This window comes from Charadrius vociferus, unplaced genomic scaffold, assembly GCF_000708025.1.
Source record: "Charadrius vociferus isolate BGI_N301 unplaced genomic scaffold, ASM70802v2 scaffold55, whole genome shotgun sequence".
Lineage (NCBI taxonomy): Eukaryota > Metazoa > Chordata > Aves > Charadriiformes > Charadriidae > Charadrius > Charadrius vociferus.
This window is the reverse complement of record NW_009648444.1, coordinates 4,188,519-4,203,382: the sequence shown is the minus strand read 5'-3', so window position 1 is coordinate 4,203,382 and position 14,864 is coordinate 4,188,519. Positions and strand designations below refer to the sequence as shown.

The 14,864-nt window shown below is 40.0% G+C and overlaps 1 protein-coding gene across 1 annotated transcript in view; it reads right to left on the bottom strand.

The window, feature by feature from the left end:
- Positions 1 to 4,198: 4,198 nt before the first annotated feature.
- The window catches only part of EMCN (endomucin), a 54,254-nt gene continuing 43,588 nt past the window's right edge, over positions 4,199 to 14,864 (bottom strand). Inside the window, exon 11 of the mRNA XM_009885510.1 lies at positions 4,199 to 4,257. Within this exon, the coding sequence (XP_009883812.1) occupies positions 4,199 to 4,257 (59 nt within the window). The remainder of the gene's footprint in view (positions 4,258 to 14,864) is intronic.

The following is a 14,864-nucleotide window of genomic DNA, read 5'->3' as shown; positions in this document are numbered from 1 at the left end:
AAGTCTTTGCCAGCCAGTTATGTTGTTTAGTCTTGGATTGTGACATGTAGTTCAGAATCATGTGCTTTACCTAAAAGCTTTTTTAACTAGTAACTCATGAGCTGCGCTAATTTGAAAGCGGATCCAGTTGAATCACATTCACGTGGGCATGCTCATTCCACACTAAAGTGGATGTCTTTCACTTATGTAGCAAACTATGACACAGAAACTGAAGAACACTCAATTTAGGCAGAACTGTCCACAGAAGATTTAGTCAAACTTTAGTGGAAAGTATTTTACAAATGTAGATGCACTTCCCTGGGTATCCTCATATAGACAAAGCTCCCATGTGGAGGACCAACTTTTGCTTTTGGTTGTTTGGGGTTTTTTTCAGCTGTTCTACGGACTAGAAAAACTTGAGTGCATCTTTCAGACATGTATTACAGTAGAGCTGCTGAGCCAGACAACTGGAATCGATTTTTCATATCTTTTTCATCTACCATAGCTATTGCATGTAACTTCTCTTCTTTAATAACTGAGTTCTCTTTGCAGTCACTTTGTCACCTCCCATTAAAGCCAATTCCAGCATCTCCAGCTTTGCAGAAGAAAGAGCCCCAAGTATTCTTCCAAATACTTTCTGTGCTTAACAGAGATCCTTCAAGCAAATCTGTCTTCTCTCCTTCACGTAAACATCAGTTCCCTCCTGATCCTTCACAAGGATGGAAGTTCATACATTTTCATTTACCATGCGTTCTGGCACCTCAGTGTTTAAGAGGATCATAGGTTCTTCATTTCTGCTCTCCTCTAACTCCACCTCTTTTGCTTCACACACACAAACCAGTCATTTTGAGGTACGTTTTCCAGCCTTCTGATGAGAGCTTGGTTGTCTGCCATGCCCCTTATCATGAAAAACCCAAACATCTTCCCCTGTTATGGTGTTTTTCACTTTTCCAGTACCAAGATTTGCAGCGAGCCCTGCTCTCTCCCCATCAACTCTTGTAATGATGATGAGTTTTCTGTACTCCACTTGCCATCCCAGTATGCCTTCTGCAAGGTCTCATGCTCCCCCTGCCACCACCATGCCCAGAATGTCTAATGTCTGCTCTCTAGGCTCACTGTAAAGAGTTCAGCTACAGGAATGCAGAGTACTGAACAATGGTTGTATCAGGTATGGGTAATGAATTGCATTTCTGCAAAGAGAAAAATCAGAGCCACTTAATAAAGAGAATAACTTTTAATAGGAAGTTAATTTTTTTTTTCTTGACACACTGTGGTACTTTCTGAACAAATTTTGCGCAAACATATATATATTTCACAATCTTTCTCTGTTTTTTTTCTACTGTCCTTTCAGTACAATGCAACATGCTACAAAATACTTTTTTTTTTTAATCAACATGAAAATCAACAATGATTGCTTTTTTCTTAGGAAACTTCAGCAATCAGGAATCTCAACAGTTGCAGATGCCAACTAGCATATTTTAGATGGCCTGATCTTTCCAAAGTAGGCAACCAAGACTCCTCTGCTCCTGAGCAACCCAAGTGATCCAGAAATACCTGAATGAACCACATAAGTTCAGCTGCAGCATGGAGTACACTTGTTGGTTTCCCACCCATTACAGAGCTTCATCAAAAATTTCTCTTGGTCCCACTTAGACAGAGGATTATTAGACCCATCAAAGTGGAAATAAGAGAAACAGTCAAACACAGGGAAATGAAAACTTTTCAGCTTTGTGTATAAACATGAACTAACAAATCTGCTCAATCTCTTACCGTACTGCTAGGTAAGTTTTATTATTTCAGAGAGGTAAATTAGAGAGAGAAGTTCCTCAAAAGCATTGTATCAACAGGTATCAAAACTTAGACCATCGTCCTGGCTCTTGGCCCTGCACTTACACCACCAGTTGTCTTCTTTCCATTTGCCAATAAAACAATGGAGGTTCTTGGCACGCTACCAGAGTCAGTGGATTGAGACTGAGCAGATGCTGACATTAATATAATTTTCAACCATTTATAGTTCTAGAAAAGTAGGATACATGCAGGTAGAAGCACTACTTGATATTTTTGAATTGCCAGCTCTGTACAAATTGAGAGAGTCTGTAATTAGCACTTGAAACACACTTTAAACTTCCAGAGTTATTCAATAGCCCACAGGAATCCCATGCGTTACTCAGAACAGAGGGAAGAAGGTTCATCTGTAAAATTGCTTATCTTGCTGATTCCCTCTGTGTGCCCCAGGCTATATAGGAGACGTATTTATAGCACACATAATGTAATTAGCCAAGGAACAGGTGAAAATAAACTATGTTGCCTGCTACATTAGAAGGATCATATTCAGTAATTTACAGAACTTCAAAGAGCCTCAGTGCAAGGTATATTCCCCCCTTCACAGAAAAAAAGCACACACTTCAGCATTTTGCCCAGGCATCCCGTCCTGTAAACATTTATGACAAGCCAAGTGTGTGCTACAGTGAGGAGTCTCATGGAAATCACTGAATTAATTTTCATAGTGGCGGTTTGCCCAGTACTGTTTCAAGGGTCAGGCCCTGTTTGTATTTTGCTACATGCAATTAAAAGAACCCTATCTACAATAAGTTCAACAAAGTATGCTAGCATATTCCTTCCTGTATGTGCAGAAAACATTTTTAGTAACTACTATGCAAACATCACCTGATTTTTACATTCTCTTCAACCTTCTTGAAATTTTTCCTGCTTTTACTATATGTGAAAATAATAAATACATATGATATACCAGTTATTAAGCCATCAAAAAATTACGTGTCAATCCAGAAGGGACAGGAGACACTTGAGATTTAGAAGAGCTGGGCATTAACACAAGTGTCCTGCCTGGTAAAAAGCTGTTCCACATTTCCTGTGCAACTGCAACTTTGGTGGGATGTTCCTGCATATTGTGATAAAACAGGCTGCTCCACATCTGAAACGACAACAGTATCTCAAGATTATTATTCCAGGTAAGGTTGTTCAGGAACATCAGAGTAAACTGAAATGGATGACAGACTAAATCCAGTATGGGATAGACAATAAGGTGCAAATCCATTGTCCAGGACATTGTCCTGCATCTACACAAACAGAACCACCCCTGGGATTTCAGTAATGTAGGCAAAATGCGTCCTGCTGCTCTAATTCAAGCGACAAAGATGGTTATTTTGTCCTCGCTGTTGGCATCAGGAAAGTTCAATTTGTGCATCCTGGGAGAAACGAGAATAGGCCAAAACCACCAAAGATGTTTTGTAAAAGGGTCTCTCCATATTTCTGGTCAACCTCTCTCAGTGGAGGGTGATGGGACTCACTCTAGAGGGACATCATCCTACAGTTATGTTGGAAGGCTGGACTTTGTCTGGGCCCAACAGAGCTGCCTCTGTCCAGTCCATCCCACATGTGCTGTGACGCATAGTTCCTCAGGCCTTCTCCTCTACCTCCCTGCACTACCCTTGTCACAGAGGGCCCTTCCCACAGCCTACCCCTTTCCTGCAGCTGTTTCCTTCTGCCACCTCAGCAAAGGACCCCATTTCTCCACAAATGAGAGAAGCAACTCCATGGGAAGTGGAGATTGTGGTGCCTGAGAAAGTTTCGTACATGAAGGAAAATGCAGTGCCCACATCACAGTGGGTTTCAGAGGTGCTCTGACGGTCTCTGCACTCGCACTCATAAAAATACTGTCCAACACCTGCCAGTTTTGCATGTTATTGGCTAAGGATTTCAAGCTATAATAAACCACCTCAATGAAAGCACTTGCTTTTGCACAATGTGGAATGGACGCAGATTTTTCGTGAAACCAAAGGAGCTGAACACTTCTGGGTACAAAGTTCCTTTTTTTTTCTTTTTTTTTAATACGTAACTGCCTTTAAAAATCTCTTTTTTTCTCACGCAAACAAAAAGAAAACACACCTAAGGAATTACAACCAGGAAATGCCGAAGAGTTAAAGCCAAACGCTATGCCTATAAAGGTCTACCTCTGCGAGGTGGCAGCTTCTTCAGTCCCTTGGTTTGCCTGGGGCTCTGTGACAGTGTGCGCAAGCTGAGCTTTGTTTAAACCACTGCTCCTTGAGGCTGCTGCCAACTGAAGTCATTGCTCTTTCTGGTTTGTGTTTTTAACCCTTTTGTTTAGTTACATGGCACAATACTGAAACTAACAAGTATAACCAAGACTAACAAACACTAGTGTTACAGGACCTATGATAAAAGCAATAAACTTACATATTTATTGCTGAGGTGTGAAGAGCTGCCGAGTTTTGTTCTTCCCCTGAGATGAGTGCTCTCCTAAGAAAGAGAAAATATATTTGCATCAGTTAAACACGCAAAGACAAAAGGACAAATGAATCTAGGGGGAACACTTCACCGACCACCGTACAAACTAGCCAGTCTCCTTGTCAGACTTACTTAACCAGCAAAAACTGTCCACACGATAGATTTTTACTACTTTCTTTGTGTTATAGCTTATTTCCCCTACGATTTGCTCTCAAATGATGGGTTACTACCACAAAGTATTTCCAAAGCAGTTCTCCAGGGGTTAGAAAAGGCATAAGACTTTAATTAATTTTTAACTATGATTAGAACATTAAATTATAAAAAGAAGATACAACTATAAAATTAATTTTTTGCTGATATCGCTGACAGCAGCTCAGTTCCTCCAGAGCAGGAAAATGAACATTTAACAACTTCAGTCAGGGATTACAGACAGTTCTCACTCCTCCTTCCCTGGAGAAGCGGAGCCGCTGCCAGCAATTACAGGCAGACAAATAAGCCTCCAGATGAGGACATGTTTACAGTTGTCCTATTTCCAAACGCGTGTTCCAGGAATGGCAGTGGGATTTCTTTGTGTCAGACATACATGCAGATGAACAGGGAATGGCATCCCCAGACTGGGCAGAGCCCCATGGAAACAGGGACAAGGGTGGGAAAACCCAAATGCCTCAGGGAACTGTCTTCTGTCTCTCTGCTCACCTGCAGGAGACAATTTAATGCCTGACACATACACAAGAGGCAAGAAAGTGATGTGCTACATTCCAGCAAAAGTGAATATCTATTAAAAAGCTTGCATATGATCTATAGCCGGGGGTTGAAAATGGTAATACAAATTAGGATTATAACAAATTCACTGATTAGGCATTTAAATAATTAGTAGTCAAATTGAATAGTTGCACTCCTGAAGAAAATAGAAAAGGTTTGTCTATGCTTTTCAGACAGCTTTTCTTGGCAGCAAAAAGGGGCCTTCTGGAGATAAGCAGAAAACTTGGTATCCAATGGGGTTCAATCAGAAACACTGAAAACTGTTCAACAATAGTGTGCTGGAACAGCGTTCGCTTCCCAAGTATTCATTTCTGGATAAAATTATTTTAAAAACATTATAAGGTGCTGTTATGTTAGAGCTTCAGAAGTCCTGATGATATTAAATTTCAGCTAAAAAGGCCTTCAGCAACTACTTCAATAATTCATAATATAATTTTTTAGAGACAAGGAAAGCACAAGTTTCTGGTTGAAAAAAATGAAATATTTCAACAAGAATTATACTTTTTTGGTAGGGGAAAATTTTTTGTTAAGTAAAAAACTGGTTTTGAAAAGCTAAAATAAAGTGAATCAGTTCAAATATAGTTTTGTACTAACAAAGGAATGAGTTTTTCAAGAACTCCCATTTATTTTTAAATTTATTTTTATTTATTTCTTCCTTTATTATTTCTTCCTTCTGCATGTTTTTAGTTTCCTTGTTCAACATAGAGAAATAGAAGATTTAATAGGGCACGAAAGGGAGAAATTGGCAGAGACTGTTTAAAAAAGAAGATGTAGGAGAAATTCATTGAGAAATATATTACCATAGAGAAGATAATATTCAATAGTTGTAATAAACATCAATACTTTGTTGTCAGTTCCACTCTCAGCTGGCTGCTGTGCCTATGCTAGAAATTAGGCAGACTTACACGGAAGACTGGTACTTTGCATGACAGGAAAACAACATGTCTAAGGAGAGGCTCCAGAGCCAGCGTCGCTCCCTGGGTAATGTCCCATTGGTGACAACAGGTTTTGGATCAGAGCATGAAATGCATGAGGCAGCGCTGGCTGCAGGAGACCTGGATAGTGGTGGTCAGGACAGGAGTGGTGAATTTGCCGTACTGCAGACCTTGAGACCACAGAACATGGCCTATATAGATTTTCTGGTGCAATGCACACAATTCCTGGAAATAGCGACTTGCCACAAACGATTGCTGGGGTCAACGCCCCCTATAATATCAGGAATTATCCGCTAAGCGTTCAGTGCAGGCAGGGAAGTGGCTCTGCATTGCTTTGCCACTGCACTCTCAAGAGGGCAGGAGCCTGCAAGAATTCTGAAACAAAACCAAGTTATCGCTAGTCCGTGGTTGCAAATGTGTCTGAAGATATTTGCATTACAGGTTCTATAATCAGTAGAGCCAACTAGCAATTCAGAGAATGACTATAAACTGGAGAAGAAATGGTCACACAGATGCTTTCTGGTAAGAGAAACAAGGGTAACACACAGTTTTAGATACAGGGCTGCAGTACACCTTAAGACTGTGCAGAGAGGTGTCTAGAACAATTTTGGAGTCTAATGGCCCAGCAGTTTGATGTTGCACTAAATATCCAGCTGCAACACAAAGAACAAATTACGAAGAACATTCAGGTTAGTTGCAAGTGGGAAGACAGTCTTATTGATCTTAAAATAGCCTTAACAGACATAAATAAATTCCGAAACTGCAAAAAAACCAAACATGCCCCAAAACAATCACCCACTAAAAACAAGATCTTGCTTCCTATAAGGGTAGTGAAAAATAAATACTTGTGTTGAGTATTTTGTTAGAACAGATGATATTTTAATTGACTGAAGGAATTGCTTCACACCAAACTGTTTGCCAGTGGAGAAAACAGGCAGTGCAGTGGCGGTGCTCAACCAGTCTAGATGCATTACCTACATGGTTTGAAGGCTGTTGTTGAGCGAGAAGGGCATAGTTAATACAAACACGAGCAAAATTGCTGGACAACATCATCAGTGAAAATTTGACTTTTGTTGATTGTGGGTTATCGATTTAGGGGAGGGTGACACACTTAAACTCCAGAGTTGCACACTAGGAGATGGAAGGTATCAAGAGAGACTTGAACCATCAGCTTCTCACAACATAGTTATGCAGCATCTTGCATAAAGGTAACCTAGTATTGGTTGATCCCACTTGATAGGTACTATGGCAATAATTTTCTGATAATGGGTTGAAAGTTCATTGCTTCATAAGCAAATGAGAGAATTGCAGAAAGTGGAGATGAAGGGAACTGGAAGAAAGTATTTGGTGCAGTTAACAAAGCTGCTAACTGCACCGCTGCAAGTGCAACGTGACCCCCTTTACCTGCGGTCCTGCCTTGTGACACCTCTCCTGATGGAGGAGGAGTTGTGGGCTCATATAGATTGGCAGAGGGCAGCGAGAAGCCAACCTCATATATATCACGCACTTCTACAAAAACTGAAAGAAATGATGCACAGTTTGAGAAAGACACCTTAGGCAGAATATTTGGAAAATGAAATTTGTTGATTTGTTTGTTGATTTTTGTCTGAAATTGGATTGTAAACACAAGGACATAGGCACCATGAAGTCTCTAAACATTACTGTCATATAATACAGACAGGTCTGTAGTTAAATTGTCTAACTTACTGCCAAAGGAGGCTGCGGATGCCACAGGGGATGAGACAAATTAATGGAAGTAAAAGCCTCCCAGAACTATGAAACACCAAAGATACCACCTCTGATTCAGGACATCTCCAAACCACAGACTGCTGGAAGGGTACAGTGGAGGACGTATTAGTGAACTCCTACCCTATGCATTATCCTTCCCTTCACATCTCATGCTAGCTACCACCATTGACAGGATTTGGGGCTACATAGATCCAGGATCTGAGCAGGTACAGCTGGCTCAGCACACAGCTTCTTAGCTTCAACATTAAAAGAGAAGATAATCTAGAAACTGCTGTAATAAAGCACCGGTCTTTCATACACACAACCTCCCACATGGCACCCCTCAAACATTTCTTCTGGAATCCCTATCATCGATTCACCCCAGTAAATTGGCAGTGTGGGCACTGGGCCCCATCCAATACACACTGCACACATCTTTCTCTAAAACCCAGTCACGCTTAAAAAGGATGAGGATAAGGAAGATATCATAGGAAAAAATTTGTATTCATAGCTCCTGATCCTTCAACGTATTTTTTTTAAGTCCGTGGGAAGTAGACTGAGTACACAGGTATTGAGGACTCTGCAAAGTTAAATGTTTAACCAGGAAAGTAATAGTACTTCAATGAAAATGCAAGGTTTTCTTCCTAATTAAAATTTCACTTGTGCAGTATTTGATTTGATTTTTCACTCTCACAAATATACTCATTTCTGACTATTAATGTTGCATCCTGATGCCAGTATATGGGAATAAGTAACGTACACAGAATCAGCTGAAATTACGGACTGTATAAAATGAAGTTTGAAACTCTGAAGTAAACGTTTCTTTGTCTCACCTTTGTGGAAGGCTATTGTATTGATATCACTGAATCTGAATACATTATTCATAATACACATATACTGCAGAATGCGATGATATAAAAGAGAGTTAACAGGTCATATCTCTAAGAGTACAGAAAGTGTTTGACCTGGGAAAAGCCCTCTGACATTATTGGGAAAGTTAGAAGAAAAAAGATATAAAAAATATTCTTTGACATAAGAAATTGCTTGTACTGCACCTCAGATTACATTGCCTGTAGAAAAAAATGAATTGCGCTGTTATTTCACTGTAATATCTGCTGCTGAGAAATTGCTTGTAAGTGGCAAACCAGTCTGGAGCAAAAAAATTAAAGCAAGTTTTTCACAAAATATGATTGCAGAAACCTATTTTTTTGATAAAAGTATAAAACTACCTCTGCAGACACAGGAATATAAATGTCTATCTTTACCATACTGAACTAAAAGCAAGAGGGGTGCATGACAGATGCTGGAGAACAGCACTGAGTGGGACCCAGTGCCTGGAAGCACTGGCTGGGTGTGGTGTGGGCCAGTGGGTCCAGCACCTGTGATGTGCTGCAACACTTCACCATGCACTTCACCCTTGCAAACAGTTCCTCGCCACCATCAGCAAGCCAGGAGGTTCTGTACAATTCACCACAGCAGCGACAGAGCCTATGGAAACGTTCAGGTGAAGGATAGGAAAGCAATTGCTGCTGAACGGCCGGCAAAGGGTGGGGAGGTGGCTCCCCAAACAGAGGAACATCTCAGAAATCTTCAGGCTGGAAAGTTATCAAATGCTCCACGGATGAAAACATCACCGGATTCTCAGTGGTGTCTGATTGTAAGAGACTGCTTTAAAGACCCTTGTAAATGTGCACAGCTTACAAGCTGAATTAGAAATATAGAAAGAAGCACATGCTATTTAATGCTTTTGACTACAGTTTTTCCCAAAAGTCTCAGCTGGACGTGTGTGCAGTCAGATCTTTGTGGTGCGAGCAAACACAAACAGAATCCAGCCATGAGCTGCAAAAAGCTGAGAAAGTTTATTCTTCGGTTTCTATGAAGAAAGAAAACACAACTTCAGGCCATTATACAATACAAAGTTAAAAAAATAGAATATCAGAAAATTAGAAAGAGAAGGAAAGGGAAGCAGGTACTTGATCTATCTCTCTGTTGTGAGGGGACCCTTTTCTATGAAGCAGCTTCTAGGTTTTCTACCTGCAAGGAAAAAAATAAGATGCTGAAAGCACAGTTCATAATAGGAAAAAGAAGTAATCAATATCATATCCTCACATTAGTGGGAACACCCGCTCTTACTGCTTCGAAGCATGCAGCATGCCAGCAGACTGTTCTCTGCTGACCTGCATTGCTTATCTTGCAAGTGAGAGGAGGAGGGAAGGGAATTTTCAGTGACGGAGTGCCTCACCTAGAGACGTGGCATCTTCACTTGCTCCAAGAGGCATCCACCTGGATCCTAGACAAAATGAGAGAGAGATGAAACTACCAACGCATGTTGAGAAACCCCATGGCCTGCTATGGAACCATGCCCCCTGGCAGGGGTAAATTTCCCTGGGTTGGGCCCCTAATGAGGTAAAACCCAAAGATTTCTTACCTCCTTAAATGCCACAGTCCATGCTCAGATGTGCTCAGCATAATAGAAACCAAGGAGGAATAATCCTCTACCCCAGCTCCAGATTTGTCCCATTCTGCCACAGCCACAGGCAGAATAACTAAAAAGTCTCAGCATTTGGAGATTCATTGAAAGTGGTGATGAAGATATTGTCATTCAACCACATCATTTCAGAAGACCACAGGATTTTCCAGGTCCAAATCCTAGCACCACAGTGTACTGTCTCGTTAGGTGCTGAACTTCATTTGTTTTCCAATGTCCAAGGCAAGTTTTTGTGCTGAAGGAGAACAAGGTTTTTTTCCTTTGTTCCGTGATGATTTTGGTGCTTGGTCATTATGTAGAGCACAGTCATCAGCCTCTGACATCAAAGGCTAGGAATCCTCAAAGCCTTTACAGAGAAGGCTTTGGAAATTCAGGAAGTCCAGAGGAACGCTGCTGGCACAAACTAGGGTCATCTCAAAAGTGACTGAAGTTATAGGGTCCAATTAATCTATGCCATGAAATCCCACATATCTTCAAGGTAGGTAGCTCATCTTGTGCAAGGAACACACCCAAGAAATGTTGTAAAAATCTACAGGCAGGAGGTACACCCAGTTGAAGAAGCAGATAACAGCTCTAAGGTTGTTATTACTGTTAACCAACAGCACCTTTTGGAAGAGATGGGGAGCGTATGGGGAATGCTGGCTGTTTGACATCCTCGGTTCGTACTATTTTGTACTGTGCTGCCATCTGAGAGCGCCTCTATAGATTGACTGATCCCTTTCTCCAATGTGATTACAGTAAGTTAAGGGTGTTTCACATGTGACAGGTCAGGTGTGTCCTCAAATATCCATGTTTGCCTGGTATATTTTCCCAGCTTTTTTTAGTAACAAGACTTGAATTTCATTTGTGTCTCCAGTGGGCATCTTGGGAAGACCTAATGCAAACATGGACCATGGACCATTCTCCAGCCACCTTCCATTCTAGGTGCTTCACCAAAATCTGAGCCACATCAGCTTTGACACATTTAATATCCTTCCAGCAAATTCAACGCAGAACAGATAATACCCCTAAAAGCCAAGTCAGTCATATCCTACCCTATCATCTCAAAAGAGCACACACTGGTTCGAAAACACGCCCTAATGAATCAGCTTATGCTTAGGTGCCAGGATTATACCTAAACAACTCTGAAATATTATGTCACCTGCCACGTTCCTATGAGACTTTATATTGAATATTGAACTGGTATGCTGCCAGTATAAAGGCCTTTCATATATTTTATCTGCTTTAGAATGGGCACTCCAGGCAAGGGCCATAAAAGAAAGCTGTCAAGTATTCAGGTATCAATATTTCTATGATGGGTCATTCATCTGTATAGTGTAACCTTACCCCAATTTCTATTCCTCAACCTTTCTGTTACTGAGGAATTTCCATCTCTCAACATTTTTCATGAGTCCTAAAAAGTGATCAATACCCTTGCTGGTTTTCAGTGAAATACGCATGAACCCTTACAGCAAAAGTTAGATATGTTTTCTAGATAGGCAATACTTTGTCATTAACATCATGGATGATGGTATTGATCTCTTAGTCATCACGTAAACCCCTCCATCTTATATTCTTGGGAAGCATATCTACCACTGACGAGGCAAACATGCAGTTCTGTGGGCTATATTAAATCTCAAATACGAAACATTTTTGCAGGTAGATTTTCTAGAGCTTTGTATTGCAGAGGACCGTTTATTATCCCTAGGAAGAACCACCCTAAATTTGCCTGCATAGTCAACATGAAATGGCTGTAGCAAATCCTGTATTTGCACATTGGTGTAAAACTTCTGAGACTATCAGTATCTTAAGCATTTTTATCCAAGTCGAGTTTTCACATAAGCAGCACGTACAGGCACTTATCTTGCATCAGGTGTTCCAGTTCATTGGCAAATGTGCATGAAAAATTCAAAGTGTTTAGTTTTGTCTGTTTGGTTTTTTACTTTACATCAATTCTCAACCAGTAGTGCCTTAGTGCTCATTAGCTATCAGCAACTCCATCTTTCTAAGAAGAGTTTTAAAAAATGAGAATATTAAAGCTCAGTTTTACCTAGTCTTGCGGATGATATTGCTCAATTAAAAAACATTACTTAACTGAAGACTGTTCTTTTCCTGTATTCTTTCACATTAATTGTAGGTTTTTGAAATACTATCCTAGATTAAAACTAATTCAGCTATGCTTCTGAAAAATGAGTCTTTCTTTTTTCTTTTAATCTATAGTCAGAACTTAATTTTAGAAGTCCTAAAATAGGATCTTTCAGTAGCCAATGGACCACCATAGATCAGTTTGTTCCATTTCAAGATACATGTCCAAGACAGATGGGATAAATAGCCCTCTGGACACGTATATCTCTTTCAACTGACTATGTGCAGCCAGCTTATTTTTTAGATAGATAAAATAAGGCAAGATTGAACTCACCATAACATTTGATCAAGATATATCACGCACAACACTGACACAGGGTTTTTCTAGGCTGCTTGCTTGAGCAGTGTGTAGGTTGTTTCCTTATTTGGTTTGTATATATGGTTTTTACACATTTTTGAAAAAAATTTATACAATCTCAAAATCTTCTGTTTGGAATAATAAAAGCAAAAAAATAAAAAAAAAAACAACAGAAAGTATACTTATAATTAAGCTTAAACTGAATACACGTCAAAGCGGAACTTTGTTGTATGTATGCTTGACCTTAGGCAGCTGAGCGGGCTATTGATATTGAGAGGATGATGTAGGTCTATCTGTAAAGTTAAGGCTGCTCTTAAGAACTTCCTAGTTTAAGTCAAAACTTTTTGTAGTTTTGTTGGTATATACAATCAGAGGCAGCTGTAACACACACTTTCTAAATGGTTGGACAATGAATTCACCTTTTAATTGAGCTGGATTTTATGTGTCTATAAAAGAAAAAGAAGAACACATGTAAAGAAGTTATACACAGCGCAATTGTTTTTGGTAGTTGTAAGAGGGACCATGAGTCAGACATTTCTCAAGTTTCTATCTGTGCCATAAGAAGCAGTTGGCTTTACAACCGAGCTTTTAAAGAAGCAGGTAAATCATATTCAAATGGGCAGGCATCCTAACATATTCGAAAATACCTGTATGAGTGACAAATATTTCTGTAAGAAAACAGACTCTTCTTTCAGAGTGCTTTTAATTTAAGAAGTGTCTCAAAAAAATGGTGGAAAAACAGGACTTCAATTTCTGTGAAAGCATGTTTAATTTTGAAACATATAAAGATGTAAGAATTCAAGAGAAAATGTTAGCTAGTTTAAATATGAATTGTATTAATGAGAAGAGAGCAAGAATCTTGTCTTCTAAGTGGTTATGACTCATACCTTCCAATTATAGCATGCATACATCATACTTCAGTAAAAAAGAATATCAAGCATCCTCTGGATGGAAGGAATTTAGATACTTGGTGAACCAGTAGCTGATTAACAGGCACCAGACCTTATCTCGTGAAAAAAACAGTAAGCCTGAGTCTTTCTCATTTAGCCTGCTGTAAAACACAAATAATTCTGCTGCTGCCAATGAGGTTACTTTATTGTTGAAACTGGTATGAGGGCAGAATCAATCAAAAAATGTCTATGAAGTCCAGTTTCTGACTTCATTTAGTTTTCAAAAAAAATACTATGGTTTTAAATGTAAACATACACAAAACTCCATACCCCTTTAAATAAAGCTAAAAGTCCGTTCCCAAAGGCATATACTAAAAAAAAAACAAACAAAAAATTCCCAAATCACGAAGCTCTCAAGTTCAGTTGCTTAAGTGCCAAAGCGCAGTTTGCATTTGCTCAGCAGCAGTGGGGCAGAATGATGCAGGCTGCGACGGAGCATGTTTCTCCTCCTCCTTCAGCCTGTTAGGGTGCTGCTCTGTGCCTGCAAGGGTGCAGGGACCTTGCACATCTGCCATTTGTTGCAAGGCTGCCCTGTGGGTTTTTTTGGATTGCGCAAAAGCTTCTGGGAATTGCAGAGAAGGCTAGGAAGTGCAAACTGTGCCTCGCCAGCAAGTAGAGCATAGTTCAGATCAAATGCTGTGTTTCAGAGGACTTCTTGAGAATTTAGAGGAAAGGGGAGAGCAGCTATCAAGCAACATCTAAAATGTCATTAGGGGAAACAGATGGCCAGAAACCTTAAAAAAAGGGGGTTATACCCAAAAAAGCATAAAGTGAGAGTCTGTTTTTCCTGGAGGACTTCTGCAGATGAGGCAGGAACAAAGCTACATGGCTGGGGAAGCAAACTGTAATGGGTGAAGGGGGGAAGTTTCACCATAAGTAATTCTACCGTGACAGATTTCTTTTTGTTGTTGTTTTTTGTTGACTAGCTGGGAATCAGTCAGAATTTTGTTCTGCCTCAGTCTTATTTTGTGCTACTTTGTTTTTTGCAGAACCTATAACTGCATCCATCTCCTAGTTATATTGATGACATTTTGCTTTCTTTTATGCATGTTATATTTAACCTCTGTTCCTCTAGGTCTCATTACACACATATTTTGCAAGAAACTGAATCAGTGGAGCACAGGACAGAGGAATTTTTAGTGAGAGTAGGATTTTGAATGCTTTGGGTGGCTGGGTACAAGGCTGACTGAACACTGCCAACACCAACTGCAGCACAAACCCTGTTTACGTACAACACTGACTCCCAAACCTTTTGGTCCCTGGGATATTACTAGTCCTCAAACTTCCTTGTAGAGCCAGATCTAGCTAATAAATATCATGATAATGGTTACTCC